This window comes from Tauraco erythrolophus, chromosome 17 (assembly GCF_009769465.1).
Source record: "Tauraco erythrolophus isolate bTauEry1 chromosome 17, bTauEry1.pri, whole genome shotgun sequence".
NCBI lineage: Eukaryota > Metazoa > Chordata > Aves > Musophagiformes > Musophagidae > Tauraco > Tauraco erythrolophus.
Genome location: NC_141481.1, coordinates 4978239 through 5003283, shown reverse-complemented (window position 1 = coordinate 5003283; position 25045 = coordinate 4978239). Strand labels below are relative to the sequence as shown.

The 25045-nt window shown below is 39.9% G+C and overlaps 2 protein-coding genes across 2 annotated transcripts in view; one reads left to right on the top strand and one right to left on the bottom strand.

Annotated features, from left to right (window-relative positions):
* MARF1 (meiosis regulator and mRNA stability factor 1) overlaps positions 1-25045 on the top strand; it is a 136034-nt gene that overhangs the window by 41823 nt on the left and 69166 nt on the right. The window lies entirely within an intron of this gene.
* BMERB1 (bMERB domain containing 1) overlaps positions 1-25045 on the bottom strand; it is a 52350-nt gene that overhangs the window by 9773 nt on the left and 17532 nt on the right. The window contains exon 2 of the mRNA XM_086622080.1: positions 16381-16504. Within this exon, the coding sequence (XP_086478206.1) occupies positions 16381-16504 (124 nt within the window). The remainder of the gene's footprint in view (positions 1-16380; positions 16505-25045) is intronic.

The following is a 25045-nucleotide window of genomic DNA, read 5'->3' as shown; positions in this document are numbered from 1 at the left end:
CCCAGGAGAAGTTAGTGCTGCTTCTGAAAAAAAATCAAATCCCAGTGGATTTCTCATTTGAAAGCTGGATAGTCAGCAGAGTTTGACTGAAAGCATATTTGTATTGCCATCGGACCTCTTCAGGAAATGAAAAGAGCTTTTAGGAATCTTAAAGACAGCAGGAATCTGCAGAGTAGAGAAAACAAAGCTCCTTTGGGTCCCCTAACCTTCTACAGAGAAGCTGGAGAAACATGCTGAGCCTGATTCTGCAGCACTTTCCCATGTTATAAGCCAAATCTATCAGAGTGCAAGACAGGCAAGAGGAGAAGTTACATAGACTGTTGTCCAGTTTATATAAGAGCAGTTATGCTCCCTGTGCACCTGGTGCTTTTCTTGAAGGACAGCAGCACAGTCAGGTTGTTGGTCTGTGCAGAATGCAATGGATTTTTCCCTGTAGATACAGCATGGCATAGGGTACTGAAATGACACCCTCCAGGCCTGTTTAAGTTCTCTGCAAAGCTGCTTGAGACATTTGTATAAAATTTGCAATACACAAACAACCTTTACTGAACTCCTTGTTCTCTGGAATAGATAGTATGCTCTTTCTAGTCCCTGTGAAATAATTTTTGATGTTGTAGAAAAAACATTAGTAAAGCAAACAGCAGTTACAATATGTCAGGTTTTCCCCCAAAGCTGAGCTTTAAATGTCTGCCCAGCTATCTTCAACACATAAGTTATGAGTAAGATAAAACATTTCTCTTATTAAGAGCCCAAATCCATTCCTGGAGTAATTGCAATAGTATTGAAGTGGGGATGAATTCTCAGTGTGCTTTAATGTATTCCTGACACACTGTCTGCAATTCTTCTTTTCTGTTTCTTGATGGCTTACTGCAAGAAACCCTCGGTATGCTTAGAGATATCACATAAGCATGTGTTATTCTTTCTCTCTTGGTATTTCAAGCTATATCATCAAAACCTAAAAGCAGACTGTTTGCCAAAAAAAGATAAAATAGCTCATAATGAATAAAAAGCATGAGCAAAAGATTTTCTAAACATGTCACAAAATGACAGGAAAATAAGTGGGTTGGAAGAGTCTGCAGTAATCCGGCACCGTGACTCATGCTTTTCTGTGGTCCAGTTACCAGGAGAAGAATGCTCTGAGCACCGTCATTCCCATAAGATCCACAAGCAAGGTGACAGCATGAGTCACCTCTGCCGTGCACCATCTGGACTGAGGGGGAGCAGGAGAAGAAAACAGAGAGGAGACCTCCCATTCAGCTGTGCCCTGGCAGGTCTCAGAGGCTGTGGGAGATAATGTCAGGCAGGACTTAAAAAAAAAATGTTCTGTACTAGACACAGAAGAACTGCTTTGTTTTGTTTCAATAGAAATTATTCCATAACAGCTAAATTTTTCTGTCATCTTTTCAGCTGAGGAAGAAATCCAAATTCCCTAGTGTAAGACCAAGGTAACATCTAGAGCCATGGATGGAAAAAAAAAGCAAAAATGATAGTAAAAAGCAGTAGGAAAATCACTAAACACTCACCTTAATGGTCTGCTAAAGAAAAAGAGATGGCCAACAAGTCTGTTGAATGCTTAAAATTTGAGAGTAAGAACATTTGAGTAAGAAAATTTGAGAGTAGTAACAGCTACATAAGCATCAGGTAACTTTTTCATTGATTTCAGGACGAGCAGAGCAGTTCAGTGTGTCTAGAGAGCTGCTGCCTTTGCTGAAGGACTTTCAAAGCTACAAATAGATCTGTGCTCCCTCTAGCATGTCTGTAAGAGGTCTGAGATTCTTTTGTTTTCTCTTATTGCATTAAAGTGCTTGAAATTAAAAAATTAATGTAGAGTGGTTTTGTTGTTTTTTTTTCCATCTCTTCCAAGAGGGTTTGCAGGCACTTATGCTATTTTTAGTTCTGTTTTAATATATCCCTGTCCCAGAAGTAAAATGCTTTTAATTGTTAGAGTTCCTCAAGACTTTGATAGTGCCAATCTAGGAGATGGCCTAAGAAGCAAGATGTCATGATAAATCACGAGTTGACAGGGTTACATGAATCTGGAGAAGGTCTCAATACAGGAATAAGAAGATCATCTCCTTGGTGGTGTCACCAGTGAACATGCTGAACACCAGCCAAGAGCAGCCAGTAGTGATGGACAAATCTGGGTGACTGAAATAAAGAGCTGTGTAGAAATAAAAGAGAATTGCTACAGACAGAGATGGTAATGTGTTGTCAAGCTGCACATTCATTAAAATAAGGACTGAGGTGGGGAGGAGGGACATCAGTAGAGACTGCCTTTGGGGACTGCAGGTGTCTAAGGCCTTGTAAAAGCTGTGGAGAATCTGGAATGGTGAAAGTATTCTGGGAACAGAAGAAAACAAGAAATTTATGTATGCCCTTCTTCTACATTTAATTTCATTTTGTCCCTGTCAACTCATCTTAGTTTCTTAAAGCTTTTAATTATAAATTTGTGAAATCACAGGTAACATTTAATGAATATAGCACACATTGTCTGAGTCATTATGGTGTGTGTTTATCACCTTGTTATTTAGCTCAGCACCTGCTGCTGCTCAGGCTGGAAGACACAGAGCTGGCAATTAAGATAACAGATTGCTGACCAGCCTGCTTGGCAGGTCAAGTTACAAATCAAAATCTGTATGATTAACTTTAACTATTAAAACAAGTATGTCTCTCTTTTCTTGTTAGAAGTGTTCTCTGATGGAGGAACAGTGGATAGAAGCACTGGACCGCAACTTGCAAAGTAATATTGTAATTCAGCTGTCGTTTCAGACAATTGAAGATGGCAGGACTTTAAAATCTCAGTCCCTGGAGGTCATATTTAAGGCATATTTCACAGAAATTCAGAACAGTGTCTAAAGAAGCTGTCTATATTTCATTCTCACTGACATTGTTAAATTCTCTTGAGCTCGGCCATCTCCTGCTAGTTATGAAGTTTTACCGTCAACTTCCATAGTAACAAGAGGAGCTTTCCTCAAAATGCCCCACTGTGGAGGGAAGTATTTCTCTACATAGCAAAAATGGACTTAATTTGTCTAAAAACATACAACAGACAAGTTGGATTTAAATTCAGAAGTATCTAACCCCACTGCAGTAGCATACAGAAGACTGCATGTAAAAGCATAGGGCCAACTTATGTGCATGGTTCATTTCAACTGGTCTGGTAGGTTTATTTTTTGTTATTAGGCAGCAGAAGTAGGAAATTCTAGGTTTGGCTATGTATTGTCTCTACCAGAATCAATGATAAATTTCCTTCTTAATTTGCTCCATATTTGACTTTTTCTTATTTTTAAAACTAGAAGAGCAACTATTTGATATCAAAGCTGAAAAGAATATAAAGGTATCTGGTATAAAATTAAACACTGACAGTCAGTCCATTTCAGGACTTTTCAATTCACTGTTGAATCATCACTGATCTATACTGTCGTATTTATAGCAGAAGGCAAGTGAGAGACTACTGAAATACCACAGGTCAAGAGTTACACGTTATCACAGAGCATCCTTGCTTACAGGAAGACCATCTGTGCAAAAGGATGAGCCCCAGTTAACTGTGAGTACCATCCATGCAGGATGTGTTATGAATACGTCAGCTTGGATATATGGTCTCACAGGAAACAATTCATTCTACCATTCACTCAGGCAAATTAGACTACAGGTAGCTAAGAACTGGGAAATCAAAACTAGTTTTGGATTAAAGGTTACATTTAGAAATACAGTGCTAAATTACTGACCTAAAAATTACTAAGTCAAAAGATTAAAGATACTCAGAGCTGCTCTCTCTTCTATTAACAGCAATTTATGACAACCACAACATATATGCAATATAGAAAATGCTATTTGAAGAAAATTTTCTATTAAATAATTATTTTCCTAGCTGTCCAACAGAGATGATAATGAAAATTCTTCCTTTTACATTTTTTTCTTTTTTAAGACACAAACATCTTGACTAACAGGTGCTAAGTCTACAATTCATTAAAGGCTTTGCTAATGATATGTTTATCATTATACACCATTAAAAAATGCTTTTTCTTTCTGAGCATTTTAACACAGCATTTTTACTGCCACACAGTTGAAAGTATAATGTCATATTTTCCTCTGGGTTTGGTTGTTTGTGGTCAAACAGGGCAAAGGAGATGGCTCTGCAGAGAGATCAAGCTGAATGAAGGCATTTTTCTTTCCTCTTTGAGAGCTGATTTGTATTTATACTTTCATCTTAAAGTGCACTGTCCAGAACTTTGCAATTCAGCCCTGAACTAATGTTCCTGAGGCTTCCAGGCTCCCATCTGAAGAGCTGGGAGACCCTCACCAGAGCTGGACCTTCCAGGAGTTCCCAGTTCTACAGTGGGCACGCTGATATCCTTGAGGCTCATAGATCGATGGCAGTCCCCTAGAAACGCTGTCTCTAATCCCAGAAGCCTCAAGCTTTGAAAGCTTTGAGTATCTGACAAATTTAATTACAGAAACCAAGTTGCACCATTTCCCATCTTACATTGACCTGGTTATTTCCTCAAGGACTCTGAGTATTTGCAGATGAGACACCATTGCGATGTACCTGGGATGGGAAAGGTGAATGGGGACATACAGTCATAGCCATAAATTAATCCCATCTTACAGAATAGCATGTGCCACACCAGGCTGTATCAATGGGACAGTCGTGGTATCCCTCGTAAAGCTGGGCTTGGTATTTTCCCTAATGGTGCCTTTCCTTATGAAGCTGACAATCTGACACGTATATTTCTTGAAAAATATATATCATCAAGACAACTGCCTCCTTCTCTACAGCATCCCAAAGTGCATCTCATGTTCCTAGAGCAAGAGACAATCAGGAAAAAAAAAGGAAGGAATTCACAGTAAGCTATACTGTATTGTTAGGATTATAGAACTGTGAAGGAGAAAAGATTCATTACTTCTTCCCATGAAAAGGCAGATCTTATCAGAAAACACTGTCAACAACAACTCTATTAATGAAAAAAAAATCTGGTTTTGTTGGTGTTATTTCTTTGCACTATAGTAACAGCTAGATGCCAAACTCAGAGAAAAGTACTAGATGCTGTACATAGAAGTAAACTGTCCTAAGAGAATTCTATGCTTAACTTTAGAGGAGAGAAAATAGATAATATACAGTACAAAGTCAAAAAGTAGCAGAGAAAGAATCAAAACTAGCCAAGAAAGCAAAAGTCAGAACATCTGCTTAGCAATATATAACCATCGAGTTACCACCACCATTCACACCTTTGACAGTGTGTTTATCTCTTCACACTCTCCCTCCCTCTTAGCCTTACCCGGGGTGATGCTCAGGGGGTGTCACTGTTGCCACAGGTGACATTAGGCCACTGAGAAGTCACAGTTGATGCTACATTAGTAAGCCACTAGAAACAAAGATGAAGTATTTGGTTTAAAAAGTAATTCAAATTTGAAATAAACGTCATTCATACACAGACAGCAAACATTGTTGCCTTTTCTCACTTTAGAATGGAAACACTCCATATAAACTGGCTTTGTAGCAGAGTTATTACTTTTCGAGTTTAGCCAGTAATGAGTTTCATGTTGCCACTTGTGTGAGTCTACTAGACTTACTGCTTTCATTCTAAATTAAAACACAGGATTTCTAGGTTGGTTTATTGAAGATTATCATCATCAAAGGAATTAACGTCTGACTTCTGCAGTTCTTGTGTAGCTTGATGTTGCTTCACTTTGCAGCGGTTGCATAAAGCCAGGCCATCAGCAGACAAACCTTTTTGTACTTTAAAACACCAACATGCTGTGCATACTGCAAAAGACGTACAGGTGAGAATCCTATTTGACCTCTGTTGATCTGTTATTGTCCTTAGAAGGAATATGGACTACAGATTTTTCTCTGTGATGAATATGCCCTAAATTTGAGATTTTACCACTATGTCCCATACCCTATAGAATGACCATTACTGACTATCCCACCTCTACTACTACTAGCAATGGGTACAAAAATGTCACAGCAGCAAAAGAGAGATTTATGGGTTTTTTGCAAAGTGGGAAAAGGATAAAGGATAAAAAGCCAAGTGAAGAAAATTAAGCCTGATTGAAAGCAAGAAAAAAACCCAAAACCAGGGATTAATTATGTACTCTGGACAGCTAATGAAGCTGTGGGACTGCTGTACAAGCTGATTACCAGGGCAAAGTCAAGTTGCAGCAAATTTATCTACATAAAAGGTAATTGTTCCTGGGATTACAAGTAAGCAAACATGATAGTGTAAAATGGTCTAAAAACCTGAATGGATCTATGGAGAATTTGGATGATGTAGATATTATGAGCACTCTGGAGAAGAGGGAGTCATCTAATAGTTTGCAGTGAAAGTGTACAAAGGTACAAAGACAATAACCAATTTTAATTCTGCTAGGTCAACACAGACATTAAGCAAATACTCTGTGTGTTATATTTTTAATAGTTTTACAGATAAAACAAGTTTAATGAGGTAAATAAAGCTGTTTTCAATAATTGCCTAAAGCAACCTAATAGGGCTTACTATTTAATATCTTATATTCCCTATACGTTAAAAAATTGCCATTCAGTATCACCTACATGGCAGAAATAACCACTCCCAAGACAGCTATCACAGGTGGAAGCAACTTCCACAGTTTTAGTTCAAGGTCATCCAATATACCTGGCTTCAAGTTTTGCTTTCCATCTGGAAAGCCAGCAGTATCAGGCACTGGCAGATTTCCCAAGGAGCATGTTTCATGATGACAGTGAATGCTATTTTATAAGAACTCCATGCCTTTTCTATTCACAGGCATAGGCAGAAACTGTGGGTGATACGATCTCACCTATACTATTAATATTTACTGTGTCAGAATATGCTAATACATATTAAAATGCATGAATTCTGCACTAAAAATTATGTTGAGGTTCAGTTTTGATCTGTTCCTATATCATATAGAGAGGTGTGAGGTTTTGCTGCTTGCCTCCTCTGCCAGCTAAACTGAGCTAACACAGGCATTATCCATTTTTACAATTGTGTCTTTCGACACGGTAGATTTCCATGCCTCCCAGTGATATGAATGCTAAACTGCTTCTGAAGCCACACACAAGTATCCACAGCAGTAACACATTAAATGTGCAACGAAGAGGATGCTGCCTGAGCAGCTCCCTTGGCTTCTGGGTCATTATCTCACCAGAAAATTAAAAAAGGAAGTGGGACAGGAAAATTTCAAAGGGAGACAGAGTGTGCATGTTCTGAAGTGGTATGTTTGCTTTCCTTAACAGCAAAGACAGATTGAAAATTTACAGTTCGACCCAAAACTCTTTTTATAGAGAACATTTTAAGAAACGAGCTGAGAAGCCTGAGTAGTGAATGAGGGGGAATGCTGGCTAGCTATAAACTGATGCTTTTCCGTACCTATTGTCTCCTTCATATCAATACATGCTGATTCCTCAGCTTTTCTGAAAATAAACCCAGGGGAGGTGGAGACAGCATATGATGGCTTTAAGCTATATTTCCATTTCCTGGGCTAGCTGGGGAGGGTCACAGCAGCGTCTGGCATAATTTTATGAAATGTCACAATCAGTAGCATAGAAGGAGAGATGCTACGAAGAGCCACAACTGCTACATAACCTTGACATATCCTGAGGAGGTTCATCCTGGGCACTAAGTGAGGCAGGGTCTTGAGACAAAAATAGGATTCGATAACGTAATTACAGAGCAAATCACAGTGCATCTGCTCCACAGTGACTATGGCTGCCTGAACTAAAATGTGGTTGCACAACATAAATTGTGGCATTACCTAATTGAGGAAGGCTCGATTTTATAATCTGAAAATTGGTTCTATGTAAACCTTAGGTAATTCTTCATAGCAAGCAGGTATTCATCTGGAAATAGTACGGAGTTCCTGGATATGTCTTCAGCTGCCCTCCTTTTCTTTTCAAAGGAGGAAATAACAGCATGGAGCAAAGTAAAAGATAGGCTTACGAAGGCTAATATCTGACTTGCAACTTGCACCAAGGTCTGAGAAACATGATGACCTGTTAATCAATTGCTTCAGCTGATTTTGCTTTATTTCTTTGTATTGACAAAAAGAAAACCAAGAATTATCAGAAAGCTGGCCTCTTTTAAAGCATCCTCTACAAGATGAGCTATTTCACTGTGGTATACAGCATGTAATCTGTTAAACAGATAAAAGAGTTCAGCTGCTTCCCTTGCTTTTCAGAAAAAAAAAAAAAAAACAAAAAAAACCCAACAGGGGACAGCGTAAGAACATGCTGTCACACATCTAATTTTATTCAGTTTCACTCAGCAAAATTAAAAAGCTATGTTTCACAATAAAGAAGCCTCGCAAATTTGAAAACCAGAAATGTCAACTGGAATTCCCTGTATTGTACGTTTTTGCTTCACTTTAGAGTTCCACGAAGTTACACTGTTTAAATATATCTTTGTCTTCAAGCGGTTTAGGTTGTCTTCAAGGTTTTAGTTACTGAAATGAGGTCTCACATTATGTTGAGTACACCAGTAAGGAATTTCCACTTCTATCTGCAAGGCAGAGACAAAAGAGCATACAAAGGACTACAAAGCAGTACAAAAGAGAGAAAAATCACGTGTTGAAACTATATGGATATTTGTGGCCTTCACTCAAAAATTTGTGGCGTTTCATTTTTAAACAGGCTAAATGCTGTTTCCACTGTTCTCACTGAATATTCACTTTTTCTGTATTTTGGGGAAGTTTTTCTTTAAGTCACTGATAGGCAGACTACAGAAATACCTATATTTGTCTAAGAGCAAATACAGGCATTCCCCTTCAAGAGTAAATTATTGGTCTGTCACTAAAAACCAGCACGTATTGCTCTCTGGTGCTGTGGAGAGTACACGATTTGCAGGCCTGGTGCAGAGGTGCGGACAGACTGCAACACCTTCTTAAAGGTATCTCTGAATTTTAAAATAATTTTGATTGATATTAGTACGTACCTGACTTGTCCAGAACGACGCAATTTCTGGAAGCTGTCAGCAGACACCTGCCAGCCAGTTTAATTTTCAGAACTGTGCCACATGAAGTGCGCTGAGTTCAGGTCGGCACCAGGGTACACGGCCTTCTTGGGTGCTGTACCCGCGGTGTTCTCGGCAGCGAGCGTTTACATTGAAGGACAGGCGGATGCATTAACAGCCTGGCATCCAAATATCCCCTGGTTTTTACAAAGGCCTCCTGGGATGGGCTCACCAGTGGTCTGTTGCCTCACACCAGATCCAGGGGCACTGGAAGTGGTTGCTAGAATGACACAGTTTTTTGAGGGCCCTAGCTGGCAGCCCACAGCCCTCTATGCCACAGAGGCCAGCAGACAATAAGGGGAGCACCCAGAGTTTGTGAGGAAGGAAAAAAATTCCACAAGGCTGTTGCAAGAGGAAGGTGGGTGTCAGGGGAAAGGTCGCAACCCTGGCCTCACAGAAGGGCAGCCATTTTGTGTGGTGCAGTTGAACTGCCACAGAACAGCAGCCATTTTGTGTGGCGTAGCTGAGCTGCCACAGAAGGGCAGCCATTTTGTGTGGTGTGGTTGAGCTGCCACAGAACGGCAGCCATTTTGTCTCACACAGCCACAGAGCTCATTCCACCTGTGAGGGCAGTTAGCACTGCCTTGCACGGCTCTGAAGTCGAAGAGCCTCTATGAAGGATTCCCTCTAGTCTTTAAAAATAAAGTGTGCCACTTACTTATTAAAGTAATTTTTGCTGCCTTTTCCCTTCATTAAACAGAATCATAAACCTGCAGGCAGGTGAAGCCGCTTATCTAGTGACTGACTTCAGTATCATGTGCGTTACTGTTGCTGACTGGGTGTCCAAATCTCTTTCTAAAGGTGGAAAATTTCTTCCTGAGGAAGGTAACTTTTCTGTCGATGGCCGAGAGCAAAGATTGCGAGTAATTTTAATATCCAGTATAGCACAGAGCAACTTGCTTATTCACAGTGTGACTGCTGCAAAGAGGTGTGGGGAAATTCCTAAACTAAAAAAACAGGCTTTGATGTTTTAACTCAATACTTAAATCACAGGAATGTATGTGAAATTTGATCAAATATAATTGCAGTTTTCGTCACTTAAATTTTGAAAACTGAAAATCTAAGTCTGTTGAAGTAATAGTATGTTTGATACACACAGGCTAACAGATGAGACACAGAGCCTGCTTGGGTATGTACGAGGAAGAAGAACCTCATGTAGTTTTGTATGGTTTTGTACACTACTCCGTACCACTTTTTAAGTCTAATACTATTACTATTGCTTTTACACAGTCCTCATCTGTAAGCGTCAAGGCACCAAAAGCCAAGAAGGTATTTTCCATAGACCTTGCATTACAAGAGCAAGAGTTGACCATTGCCTCTAACGCTGAATTGGCAGCTGAACCAATAATACAGGTGTCAAGCCTCATCTAAAAATGCAATTACAACGAGGACCTGCAATCACAAGAACTTAGTAGAATAAGCATTATACACTGCCTTCCCACTCCATAAAAATCCTGAAGAGTTTCTTTTTTTTGAATGATTCCAGGTGGCAAGAGTCATCTTGGAACAAAAGCTGCACTAACATTTAAAAAAAACTCAACTCATTCAAGGCCCAACCTTCACTGCTCATCTGACTAAGGTAAGCAGATTTGAAGTGACCACCACTTTTTATAAAAACTTAATTCAATTTAATAGAACTGTTTTCTTCTTGTCTACATTAGAAGCCTAGAATCTTTACTCACAGTATTACTACAGAAACAGCTACGTTTCATCACAGAGCAACACCAGAAACAGACTACAGCACGTTCCCTAAATTCAAGAAATAATTACCACTTACTGAGTGGTAAAGAAATTGAACTTTAACAGAATAGTAACAGGTAACAAAAATGCTCTGGTTTCTGTACACTTAGAAGTTACTTTTATTCCCACAAAATACATTTATGTGAAACCACATACATCATCACCTACTAGAAATTCACCACACTTGAACTGGTTCTACTTTTCTCCCTCAACACATACACAGAACAACATTCACAACTTAGCTGGTCAACTACCAACCAACATTTTTATTGGCAAATAAAGATCACAATATAGCTGGATCAGGACCCTGCAGCTACAAATGGGCTATTTCTGCTCTGGCAGTAAGACAAAAAAAATTCTGAGTCAAGAGAAGGTAACTTCCGGTTTTAGTCTTCATTATAACTTAATGCTGATATTATTCCACATTAAATTATCTAACTATTTTTGCTTTCATCTCCTGCCCTTAAAAATAGTGTTTTTCTAATCTATCTCACAAGTGAGCCAGACAAGTTTTCCAGCTAATGTTTACACTGTGATTCAAATTGCTGAAAGCCACCACACTATAAAACAAAACCCCCAGAACATCAGAGACGAAAGTATCTGAAGGAACACAAGAGATGCACTTACTGTAGAGAGCCCAAATACCCTAATTTTCTTGTCTTTGCTATTATGATCGATTTTCCCTCCTTCAAGGCACTTGCACTCATATCCCAGCTTTTCCATCTCAGGATTTACTTTTTCAAATATATGATCTGCACAAGAAGAATGGTTAGAACCATTAGAATATGCACTAGGCAGCAAATCCTCTAGAACTCTTATTTTCAGCTATTTTCCGCTCATTTTCCTCCAGTTCCCTTTTTTCACCTACAAGAGAGAGAGATTTCGCTTGACAGACATAGAAAAGCTGTAATTAAGGTTCTCTATTTCAGGTTTTTTACTTAGTTGACATATTTCATTCTCCTAAATGAGGTTTATCACGTTTGGAAGTGACAACTGACAGAGATATTGACTTGCTTTTCATATTTGCAAGCGGCACCTACAAAGGGGGGGGGGGAAGGGGCTTCTGAGGTATGCCCGCTGACAGCAGCCGCCACAAGCCAGGTGCTCCCCCTCAGATTTGCTTGGCAACCAGCAACCATGCCTCACACCCGAGGGACGCTGCTGGGAAGGCCCCGCTAACGATCTCTTCCCTCTGAGGATAAGGAATTGGCTGGATGGTCGCACTCAAAGAGTTGTGGTAAACAATTCAATGTCCAAGTGGAGGCCAGTGAGGAGTGGTGTTCTTCAGGGGTCAGTACTGGGGCCAGTGCTATTTAACATCTTTGTTGGTGACACAGACAGTGGGATCGAGTGCACCCTCAGCAAGTTTGCAGATGACACCAAGTTGTGTGGTGTTGTGGACACACTGGAGGGAAGGGATGCCATCCAGAGGAACCTTGACAGGCTGGAGAGGTGGGCCTGTGAGAACCTCATGAAGTTCAACAAGGCCAAGTGCAAGGTCCTGCACGTGGGTCGGGGCAATCCCAAGCACAAGTACAGGCTGGGCAGAGTATGGACTGAGAGAAGCCCTGAGGAAAAGGACTTGGGAGTGCTGGTGGATGAGAAGCTCAACATGAGCCGGCAATGTGCGCTGGCGGTCCAGAAAGCCAACCGTATCCTGGGCTGCATTCAAAGCAGCATGGCCAGCAGGTCGAGGGAGGTGATTCTGCCCCTCTACTCTGCTATGGGAGGATGACAGGATCACCATTCTATGAGCCTTCCTCTCAAAAGAAGAAAAAAAGTAAAGAAAAACCCACCCTCTCCTCTGGAACAAACCGCTGTCTTGGAACCCGATCTAGAACCAACAAGTGAGCTAGAACCTGATCTAAAACTTGCACTAGAACCAACAAGTGACCAAGAATGTGTGATCTAGCACATGATCTAGAACCATGAACCGCTCTAGGACATGCTCTATAACCAAGTAGTAGGCTAGATCGCAATCCAAAACAAAACAAGTGTCTTGACCCAACAAGTGAGTTGATGTTCAAGACCATCTTCCCGAACATGAAATTGAGTACGTAACAATCAGGAACCAGTAAGCAAACTGAATCCCAAACTAATTACATAACAATCAGGAACCACACTCAACCCCAATCTAGAACCAACAAGTGACCCAGAACCCAATCTAGAACTTGCTCTAGAACCAAGTGACCTAGAACACGGTCTAGAACCAATAAGTGATCTAGAACCCTGGACTGAGCTGGAAGCCCTATCTAGAGCCCTCTCGCTACCAAACCAACTCCACAATTCATCCCTGATCTTGGGAACAACTGCACCAACACCACCCTAAATGAAAACCAGACTGATTTCCGTTGGCAACAGGTCTAGCTTGCAGTATTTTGTTTTCTTATTCTTGAGTGTGAATATTGTTAAAATACAGCATCTGTGCTGTGAAGAGTTGTGGTAGTTGTTGGTGTGTGTAAGTAAAGCTCACAGGCTGCATACCTGTAACTGGAGGGAGCCATGGCCACCATTACCATTAGGGCTGGTTATATGCTCGGAGCACAAGCCCTCTAGGTTTCTGGGGTTTGTTTTGGATTTTTTTTAAAGCACAGCTACAGTGTACTTTGTCCTAGCTTTAAGATCTGGCTACATGTGAATAAAATAATCAGTCATACAGAGAGACAGTGAAAAGAAAAAGCCATTACTTTTAAAAGTGTAACTAGAGATGTAAGCTGTGGCTGGATGTATAAGTGATATAGAATTATTTCATCATGTTCATGCTTTTATAAGAACGAAAAAAAAAATTAACTCGAGAACTTCTACTCTGTTGCTAGCAGCATGAGGAGGAAAAAAAAAGAATACAAACATACCACACATGTTCTCCATTACTATGTGTATGTTCTATCCTTTTGCTGTAATTGAACAAAAAGCTAAAGCAGGTACAAGAACTAAAGACATGTGGTTCTCATTAAAGCTGGTCTTGAACTCAGTGGTCTGAGTGTAGGTACAGTACTGCTAGTTAGCAGCCACATGCTCAAAGTCGAGTCTGCCTTAAACCTGTCTGAGACAGCTCAGTTAGTTGGTTGTATAGCAGAATCTAGTCCTGTCAGAAGAAAGCAATTACTAAAATTCATGACCTACATATAGACTTCTGGTCTTGGGACACTGGCAATGCATTACTTCAGGAAACAACTGAAAAAAATTTAATATGGCCACATGTAAAGTCTTCCACCATATGTCTATGAATTAGAGTTTATGTAATTTGCTCAGTTAAACAGATGCAAAACTTGGACCACTGAAGTAACTGTGAGTTGTGCTATTAATCTCAGCAAGAAGCCATTAAAAGACATTTGTCATTGAAGACAAATGCAACTGAGCCCCTCTGTCAGTGTAAACTATCCAGAATGAAAGGCAGTAAAGAACAGGTACTGCTATATTACTTGGGCATCACTAGCAACACGCTTTTCACTTGTCAGGAATAAAATGTAAAAACATTTTTTAAAATGAGATAAAGTCAAATAGACAATTTTTTTGACTCCTAAAAGCTATTAAGGGAAGCATGTTCTAATTCTGGAGGCCTTTCTGAGTGAGACAGGCTGCATTTTCTTTCACCATTGATGAGCTAGTATGGAGAACCTGTCTGTTGTAAATGGGCTTAGAAAGATGGGAAGCCTACGTGGGGCTTGAAAAATCATGATCAGTGCAGACTTGGCTTGCGAGTAGAGTCCCAGTGCAGAGACAGATGCTATCTCACCATTTCATTCAGTGATGTTAACAAACTGAATTTAACTGCCTCAAGGATTAATGAGCAGTGTCAGTATATTCTGCCACAGAGAAGGGGGCAGTCAGGCTAGAAAACTGTGTGAATATCCCTAGAAAAGTAATCTTCGCCCACTGCTGCTGAAGCAATGAGAGGGTCTGTGGCAGCAGCAGAGACCTCAGTCCCTCTTGCTGAAGACAGAGGCAGCAGCAACAAGCTTGGCCTTCCATGACTTAGAAAAGCCAAAAAAGTGAGGCCATCTCTGGCAGTTGCTGCCACTGTCACCTGCCTGCTTTGCTAATATCTAGGGCCAAACCTAGTGGAGACTGATGGTCAGAAGAGCTTTCCTCACTCAGCCAGTGAACAGCTGGGGAGCGCTCTTGGGTAGCTCTAGGCAGTGTGTTTGGATGATATCTAATGCAGGAAGAGAACTATTGCACAGTATGGATGTCAGTTATATTCCGTTTTCAATAAGCAAGTTCCTCTATGCTAACTTCCTTACTCAAACATCTGCTAGGCAATACAGAGTAAAGAGTGTGATGAGTGTGAGCATGAGGAAAATGAAAAGAACAGACTGGATACAAGAACAAACAGAACAAGTGAAGAGCATGAAAAACAACAAGTCCACCATGGCTCTCATTTACTGGGACAGTTTATTTCAGTGCTTTGTTTGATATAGAAAATGTCAAGAGAAGTGCAGGGTTCAATGACGAGGCTTCTTCCAGATTAAATTTATGTACAAGCCAATAACCAAGTAGTTATTTGACTGCCAAGAGCAGGTGTGACAAAACCTTTCCTGTTCACTTTATTTGTACCACTACGGCATTATTAAAGGTCAGTGTCGCTATTACTGGTCCTTATTTCCAAAGATGCCTAAGCAGTGATTCTGAGCTGAAGTGTTCTAAGATAATACTCAAAGACAGATGTCTGTGCTGTTTGAGGGTGAGGCTTTCAACTTCTGGCAGTGCAAGTCAGGGCACTGCAATTAACCTCCAGGTGTAAGGGTTAAAGCACCAGTTCTATCTTTGTACTTTACAGGGAGCAGAGAGCAAGTGAGTTTTTTCAGGTTACTGTAGCTTCATTAATGACAAGAGTCTGAGTTCAGCAGGTTTTAGATCTACTGAGATTCTTGGCGTGTCAGCAAAGGCATTAGTTTCTGACTTCAGGTACTCACAGACAGGTGGGACTTCAAAATAATAATATTCCTTATTAATAAGTCCTGGTCTTCTAAATTCAGTGATTTAGGAATATAAACCCTATTGACTTCATCATCAGAACTACACTAATATTCATTAACCTTAAGTGAGGCTCCTATGCCTGACCCTTTTGGCAGTTTGGAAAATCTCTCTTGGGAGTATCGCTATTTAATTTGATACACCAAAACGTATTTCATGTTCATAACTTAATGGCTTCCGTTTAACAAACGTCAAATCTTGGCTGCTATTAGTCCAGAACACAGTGTGCTCTCTTGTGATATGAACTGTCTAAGACCACGAATGAAGTAGGAATAAACCCTGAATTAGGTTACACTGCAGAAGCTCCAAATCCCCTACCTGTTGATATTTTCTTCAGACAAATACCCTTTCCACAAAGGACTGAAGTCATGTATAAAAATATGCTCCGTAGACATGTACTTCGCTAAAGTTTCCTTTTGTAAGTAATAGATCCCTTTTATGTCTTCTGCAAATCATGCTGAATAAAAAAGGTGATTTCCTTTGCAACTGCAAAAATCATTTCCCAATGGCATTTTGCAAGCATTCACCTAACTGGGATGCTCTTTATCTTTCTTTCTTTTAAAATGTCAAGCAGATAAAAGTCTTCTAAATAGCATTCTTTCCTATTTTGATTAATTTTGCATAGTGTTTTCCCAGCAGTATTGATACTTACATAAACCTGAGTTCTGATTCTCTTCTGACTAAGACTTCCCGAAGTCTCTGGATCTTTGCCATTTCAAGCTCAATTTCCTCAGGCATCATTGTTGTTTCAGCCATTGAAATGATGTCAAGTTGATCTGTGTGTGAAAGCAGAGAAAATGAATTAAGCTAGTTAAATTGTCTTAACGGGTTTTTTTAGGAATGTAAATTTAATCACAGAGCTACAGGGTAATTAATGCAAGTAATAATATTCTAGCTGAATGCTACGTTGACTGGTTTCTCTATTGTTTTGCTCATTACTTGCAATGTAACCATTGTGAAGTGAAAGAAACCCTAAGCCTAAGTGACATTCATTTTGTTAGTCAGAAACTATCATACCTCTAAGAAATCCCAACCTAGTACATAACTATAGCTACTGTTCCTTAATTGATATCACTACAAACTTTGAAAGAACAGCTATAGACTGCTACAAAACTTACTCAAAGCAATAACTTGCAACTCTTCAGAGTCCTATCTTAGTGCAAGTGCAGGCAATGTAAACAGATGAAGGTTTCCCATCTTTAATTCTTGTAACTCTTCATGCTGTTCCACCACCTCAGCTTGACTAATAGCTAAAGCCCAGACCCACTAGAGAGGAGCCAAGGATGTGATTAGAAATGACATAGGACCTAATCCTTCAAGGGGCTGAGTGCCTCTCACTAGGGCACTGAAATCAGTTGAGGAGATAAACAGGACTTTGTAGTAATTACTTGGCAACTGGTAAGGCCAGGGTCCTTCCATGATTATTTCTCTATAATTGATGTATTACCTCTTCTAATCCAGAGAGAAACAGGGCTATGAACTGTGTTCACTGAAGGTAGAAGGAACCAATTTATAGAAGGTGGATTTGGGAAGGAGCAACTTGGCCTCTGGAAAACCTTATTGCAAGGATTCACCATACTTGGCCTTCATTTTGAACAGGAATTTAGAGGCTACAAAATAGACTGCCTGCATGTTTTCATATCCAAATGGAGACATATTCCTGAAAGCAGGCCTTTTTCAGCTATATTGGTTTAAAAAAGAAAAATGGAGAGGTCAAAATTTACTCAGTATGATTATGGAAGAAAAAAGGAGACAAAAAGCATCATGAAAAAAGCTGTTTGATTAATTAAGAGGAGACTAATTCTGAAGTCCCTCATGACAGAATAAACACAAACAGCTGAGAAGAATTTCTGACAGAAACTTGGAGTAGGAATTAAACTACAAAAGCTCAACAAACACAGCCTTGGCATGAGCTTAGTTCACAAAGACCTGTCCTCCCAAAATGGAGGACATGAACTTACATGTTGAAATAGAACCTAAAAACCTTGAAAATTCTAGATCTGTTTGAGGAAGGTTGAATACAAATGAAAATGCCTTAGGGACTGTATCCAACCCACCCTCTCCATCCCCTCACCCTTATCTGGGTATGCGGGAATGAGAAACCATAGCAAAGGCTGGAACTTAGTAGCAGAGTACCTAACATGCTGTGCTACCACTAACAGATGGGCAGAATTATAATTCAATATTCACTAGATGTTTATCAGACAAGAACAAAGACTCTGTAAGTATAGTTTTGCCTCTTGTTGCTTTTGCGGGTTGTGGATTTATTTTAACTGTTTGTAGCATAATTGGTTTTGGTGCAAATTTATTTTCCAAAAATATCAAGCAGAAGATAGGAAATTATTCTGATGCTACCAGGAATTAAAACCAATAATATTGGTAATTACAAAGATAAGCCACAAATACATTCCACATAATATATATTTTAAAATTAGTTCTCAAGAGCTCAGAAAACAGAAAAAAATAAAAGTAACTTATTTCCACTCTGCAACTCTAGCTGTAAATGCCACAGCGTTACCCCTTGGATCAGACCAGCTATCATACTGTGATTTCAGTAATTCAGGAGGGGAATAATGAGCAAGCCTGACGCCCTGAGTATGTGCTTAAAGCCGAGACAAGAATTAGTGTGACAAGCAGTAGTCCAGTCTGACCTTGTGCAGAACAGTCACAGATTCTCCTTCACACCCCGCTCAACGTGTGCTTGAATCAGAGAAAATATTTTTCAAAGCTATCCAGAATTATGCAATGTTTTCAACATAATCAAAAATGTAAGCAAGGCACCACAAGTTTGAAAGTGGGTATAAAGGGAAATAAATACAGAAACTAGAAGATACTAGTTTGCAACTTGTCTGTAAACTTAGAGATGTAGCTAGAATAACGGAGAGATATAAGGAATGGTTTAGTTTATCTTCATAGCAGTACATGTGCTGTGAACATACTGCAAGGTGATTAATTCTCATGGGGATCTCAAACTGCAAGGAAGATTGGCAAGAGTTGAATTAAGGGAACTTTGAGAGGGAAAACCAGACCGAGCAGTTGAAATGGGAAGAAATTTGACAGTGAGGAATATGGAGACACTCGTGCTAGAAGAGATTAAGAGTCAGTTCTGGAGGGGTAGGCATGGTCTTCCAAGGAGAAGGAACTGAAGTCAATCCATACTTTATGCATGTTCACCTGTGCACTACTAAGGAGTGAAACCATTTCTGCATCAAATCTCCAGCTTTTCTAAACCTTCCTTCCTAACTAGTAAAGACTAAGCCCCATTGACAGCTGCCAATTCCTTTTATATAGGTGAATCTCATAGACCCAACACAGCTGCAGTATACCACCCGCTTTGGCCCCCCCTCTGAAAAGTATGCATTTTTAAGGCAGGCTTTGAGGGAAAATGAACAATTAGAATACCATTATTTTCCAGAAATCCTGAAATAGTCGAGCACAGGTGTGAGGACACTCCGGAAATACAAGACTCTGAAGACACTACAGGTCAGGATTCCCTCCTCACACCTTCACCACTGTGATCCTCACAAATCACCAATCTGTTGGCGTCTTAATTTCTCTTCTAATACTGTGGATAACTGTTCAGCATACCTGGCAGCAACTATGCTGAAGGATAATTTATTTTTCATAAAAAACCACTTGGGAAAGAGTATGTTAACATTATTAAGCCTTTGAGTAAAGCTATAGCTCTGTCCCAGTGACAAATGACACCTTCAGTGCTTTCACACATTATTCTGAACAGCTTCACACAGAAGTCTTTTACCTTTTCATAAAAGAAAGAAGTAATGTTTCATTTTATTTAAAGTAGAGCACGCATTAGTCAACTATTTTTTTAGTATATATTGTTATTAAGTTCTGTGTCTGGTAATGAGCCAAACTTCATAAAGCAAAGGTGCAGACAACACTGAGATTAGTCACAGCCAGTGACAGGATGAAACTATTGTCAGCTCTGCAATCTCCAAGACAATTTTCAGTGATAAAGAAACAACTAAAATATTATTACTGAATGCACAAAAAGATATTAGCATGAAAATAATTACTATATAGAAATAAAATTATCAAGCTATTACATATAATGAGAGAGACTGAAGAGGTAAACCTGAAGCTATTTATGCATATTTTTGCTTCAACTTAAATGCAGACTGGTATAGTTAAACTGAGTATTAACTTAATGATCACATTTCATCCTCAGTATGCCAGCTAGAAATGGAACATTAGCCACATGTGGTGAAATGCAACAACAAAAAATAAAATCCCTATTAAGTCAATAAGTGCAAAGAAAACTTTAAAAGCAGCCTGAAGTGATACAGTGAGAAATGGGAAAATGCATTACACCTGGTGTCAATAGTTTCAAATAAACTGGTAAGGAATGCTGTAAGGAAAAAGTAATTATCAGCAAAAGTCCTGCTGCTGTCACTTGTTTACTGAGAAGCTCATTGTTGTGCTCTACAGCCATTAGCTGGTTTAATTCTAATTTGGGCATTTTGTTATCATCATCTTTGTACAAGACAGAGGCATGGAGAAGGTGAGGTGTATCAGTAACACAAAGGGTCCCAAACCTATGCTGAAGGAACCCAAAACTATGTCGTTGTTATTTGGTGGTATCCACACGCTTAACAGCAATCAGACCTCTGCTCCATGAACACCTGAAGCAGCACACAGGCAATTTGCAGTCTAGAGGCAGTAAGAGCTGAGTGATGAGTTGCTTATGGATACATAGCAAGCCTGTGGCAGAGCCAGTACAAGGTCTGCTGGATCACTGTGTCTCTTTAGGACATTGTTTATCCTTTTTCTTGCTTGCGAATCTGTTGCTGTTGGAAACCCTAAGTCACTCAGCCTTGAAGATTCGTCTCAGTCATTTAGCAAGAGAAGAGCTCCAGCACACCTAAGGGTAATGGCCCAGCTATTCTGCCACTTTTTTTCATCTTTGACATGCATGAACCATCTTAAATGAAACTATGTGTTTGTTCAATCCATGACTGCTGAGAGATCTTTAAAGGAATGCAGCACAAATCAGCTGCATAGCTTCGCTAACGCGGACACCACTCAGCAACAAACCTGGCTGCTCAGACCACTCACAATGCTTCAGTTGAAAATTAGTTTTAAGTCATTGTTGTCCTGGATTGAATTTAAACTGAGTAATTTGAGGCCTATTTCTAATCCCTTAAATTGTCCAATAAGACGATCCTTGTTAAAATACTGTTAATGGCTAAGTTTTGTTCCAAATCTGGTTTGGCACTTTTGGGGATTTCTCAAGAATTCAGTGAAATTCTCAAATTAATCGTTTTTCACTGAAGTATACTAAATGCTAATAGAGCATGGTGCAGCATATGCAGTCTTAATGCTGTTTCAGGTATCAAAACCAAGACTTTCAAGACCACTGTTAGCTGATGAGCCAAAGCAGAAGTAAGCAAGAGGCACAGGTTAGAGAAGGATTAAGAGAGAACCAGATGGTACAATTTAAAAACTACACACTTGGTAGAAATTTAAATAGTTGTATAATGCAGAAAAATAAACTGTTATAGTACAACATATTCCAGATAAAAAATGTTCATTTGAAATGAATCAGATGATTCCTGTAGTTTGTCATTAGCTTGTCACCTGGAGGCATGAATGACTAGTCTTCTAGCCCAGCCCTTTACTATACTTTTTTATTGTTGCCTCAAATGTATTTAGAGGCTCAGAGTGGTTTTCTTTCCTCTTTGATTTAACCATCTGGAGTAGGATGTGGTGGCCAATAACTAACCTGTGCAGAAAAAAAACTACATCTAATTGCTTATTCCTAATCTATCCTGCTGCAGCATTCTATCATTGTGAATTCTAACAATGATTAAATTTGGCATGTGTGTGGAATGGTATTTATTCAATGTTTTATGCTGGAATTACCATATAAATATAGCTAATAGCTAAACACAATACAAACAGCTGCAATATATTTTGTTCCTGGCTTCCCCAACAGGAAGGCAACATTGTGCAATTTAAAATGGGTAGAGAATAGTACCAGTGCGGAAGTGACCTGACTGTCATGGTGCTGAGCACATCCCACCACTCCTGCTGGTTTGACTGCCTGGGTTCAGGGTTGGTTTGGACACAGTGCAGGTGTCTGGCTTTGAGAAGAGAGGCTCAAAGAGGCTCCCCCTCCTTTCCCTGTCCTTTTGCTCAGAAGCAGATTTCAAGCTGAGACTCTGGCCCTTGGCCCTTGCTATCCACCCTGGGGAACTAGACTTGGCTTCCCACCTGACCTTGGGCCTGCCTTGTACTAGGGATCTGCCTGGAGATATGGACTGTGGCTAACCCTGGTTGTTGTCACCAGACCTGCTCTGCTTTCCTTGCTCAGGTACCACTGGGCTGTATTGTTGCCAGTGAGGTCACTGTCCCTGTCCCTGCCTGTCTGCCTTGTTATGGCTCTCCGCACAGGGATTGCCTACCCTTTTGGAGCTGCCAGCCCTTCTTGTACCCAACACTGATCCTCCACCTACAGTTATTCATAGAAATACTCCTCATGACTGCAAGTGAACCTTTGACAAAGGCTCACTTCACCAGGGTTTCCCATTCTTACTTTTGATGATTTCTGGAGAAATTCCAAAGGAATCTGCATACATAAATATAGACTGCGGGAACCGGTACCAGATCACTGCACATCTGTTTCAAACAGCAGTGCACAGGCATATTACTCGCTTCTAAGTGTGTTACATAAACTCAGTGCTTCACATTCTCTCTTTCCATGAACAATGTTATGAATATTTTTGTATTGCCTGTGAGTCCCAATGCCTCTGAGATAGAGGCTGCTCTACATGCGTCCCAGGAATCAGTCCTCATCCTGCTGCAGAGTACAGTCCACAGTCTATTTCAGCGGGTTATTTTAGAAAATATTGTATACTCCTCCCTCAAGGCAATCTCTTCCCTCTGCTTGTTAATTGGCCCTCCTGTTTCATCTCTTGCACTGAAAACAGACTGGTGATGACAGCCAATGTAGTAAAAGTTGGAATCATGCTGCTAATTCTATCAGGCCTCAGTCACCAGCTAACAGGCTACAATGAGGCAACAGGAGCGCACATACCTGATGACTTTTAACACTCGGGAAAAACTAAAGACAACAGTAGTCTGCAGAGGCTATTACTGGAGGAGCAAAACCCTAATCTTCTACTCCCCTCAGATGCGCTAAAGTTGTCAGAATCATTGCTTCCACTGCAATCAATAACACTGAATATTGGATGACAGCTGAATTTTGCTTCTAGCAGGAAGATGAAATTTTTTCTTCTCTTACTGTGCCTGTTACAGCTTTTGAATCCCTATTAATACTTCTCCATGATTTGAGCAGCACAGTTATTTATTTTGGAATCACTGGCATGTAGAGCCATGAAATGCACTTTGAGCTGACACAAACTGAGCACACATCCTTCACAGGCGGCTAGATGTGTTTTGCCCCTGCAAGTGATGGCGGCCAGAAACTTTGTGACAAAACTGAGTCTGCTAAAAAAGGCCAGAGAAGTGGCATTCGGAGTATTTGGGGGATTACATCTTGGATTCAGTACATTTACTATAAAGTCAAAAGGAACACCTCTGTGCAAAGAGCCTGTTTTCCTATCAGTGCATGAGGATGCAGAGCAGCCTTGCAGTTCTGGATATGTTAAATTCTCCATAAAACCCTAAAAGCAGAAGTTTCAACGGCAGTGCAGCTCCCAGTGCACAGGAGGTAAACTCGGAGCCCTGAAATACTGACTTAAATTAGGCATCAAAGCTTCCAATATTTTTGCCAGACAGCAGGGCACCTACAAATCCCAAAGCTGTTTTTTCACATACTCCATGTCTCAGGGTAAACCTCTGGGCTGGTTGAGTCCCCTTACAGCTTGGCTTTGCAAGAGGCAGCTGTGAAATCTGGCAGCTCTAGGGAACCCCTTTGGCAGGAAGGAACTACAGATGCATACTGGAATTCGATTAAATGCTAGGATCTCGGGGAATATCAGAGTCACCAAATATCCCTGCTTCTGAACAGTCACTTGGAGAAGGAGAAAAAGAAGATGGGGGATTTTTCTGATTCATGGGGAACTGTGGTGCATCTATGCTTCCAGTAAACCTGAAACACAAAGTACTGGCCACCTCAGTTCTGTACTGTGCTCTGTAAAGATCACTTATGTTCCGAGATAAACTGCTAGACTAGAGCAATTCCTTCACATCTGTGGTCCATTCAGCAGCTCCTAAGTCAAGAGATCAGAATTTCATGTCTGCAGAGACGCTCTGGTACAACCTGTAGAGAAGCACAACATCTTTCTGAGATGATCAAAATGAATTATCATGCATTTAAACTTGCCATGTGTGGGAAGAGAGGAAATCTTGCTTTCATAGCAATGGTTAGAATGACTGGGAAAAGCACTGTTGCAGCATCAGCTGCAGTGAAAATACTTTTATTTTGCAACTGGAGAGAATAAAAAATACTTTCTAGCATCCCTTAGGATGATAGCTGCGTTTGCACAGATTGCTTATGGAAATACATTTTTTTTTTTTTGTAATTGAAATTAAAATCTTCTGATTGTAGGACATATTAACAGCATGGGTAAAGACTAGGAAAGGCACAAGCAACCTAAAAAGACATATTTATTATATGGCAAATACATCAATTTTGGAAGGTTTTGTTTCAAATTTTGCTGAACTAATTTGTTGAATTAATTTGTCAAATTAATCAGCCTTTGGAAGAAGTCATATATGGATACTATGGTTACTTCTTTTGCAATATTCATCTGCTTCTTTGTGGTATTTGACCACCTCTCAGTCTTGTTTAGTATTCAACACTGACCATCAAAGATAATCTGTTTCTGTAATACATGAAATCACTCCTTCCCATTTCCTAATAACAGGCTACCACGACTTATAATGAGTATGTGCTGGTTTATGCATAGCTTGAATCTGTTATGTGTGTTTTCTGCCATCTTTGAATAGTCTGATCAACATTCACTAAGCACATATAAGTAACTTCAAAATTATAAACAAATAAAACTTCAGAGTTTTCCTTTATGCAGAAATCTTAGCAGTAAGCCCTATACCATATAGACTCTGTAAGGGAAAAAGCAGCTGGGTTCATGGGACAGGAAAGAGTGAATTTGTCTCGAGATTATTACCTCCACAGGTTCCTTCTAATCCGAGGCTCACTGAAACCAACAAGAGTCTTTCACTTCAGCCTATTTTTTTTCTTTTTTCTTTTTTTTTTCCTTGCATGTGTCATATATAACTTGCCCTTCCAGGCATGCAGCTATTTTGCCTTCGAAGGAGAAGAATATGTTTGAAAAAGTCTTGGAAGTTCAGACTTGGCTTTTCAGAAACCT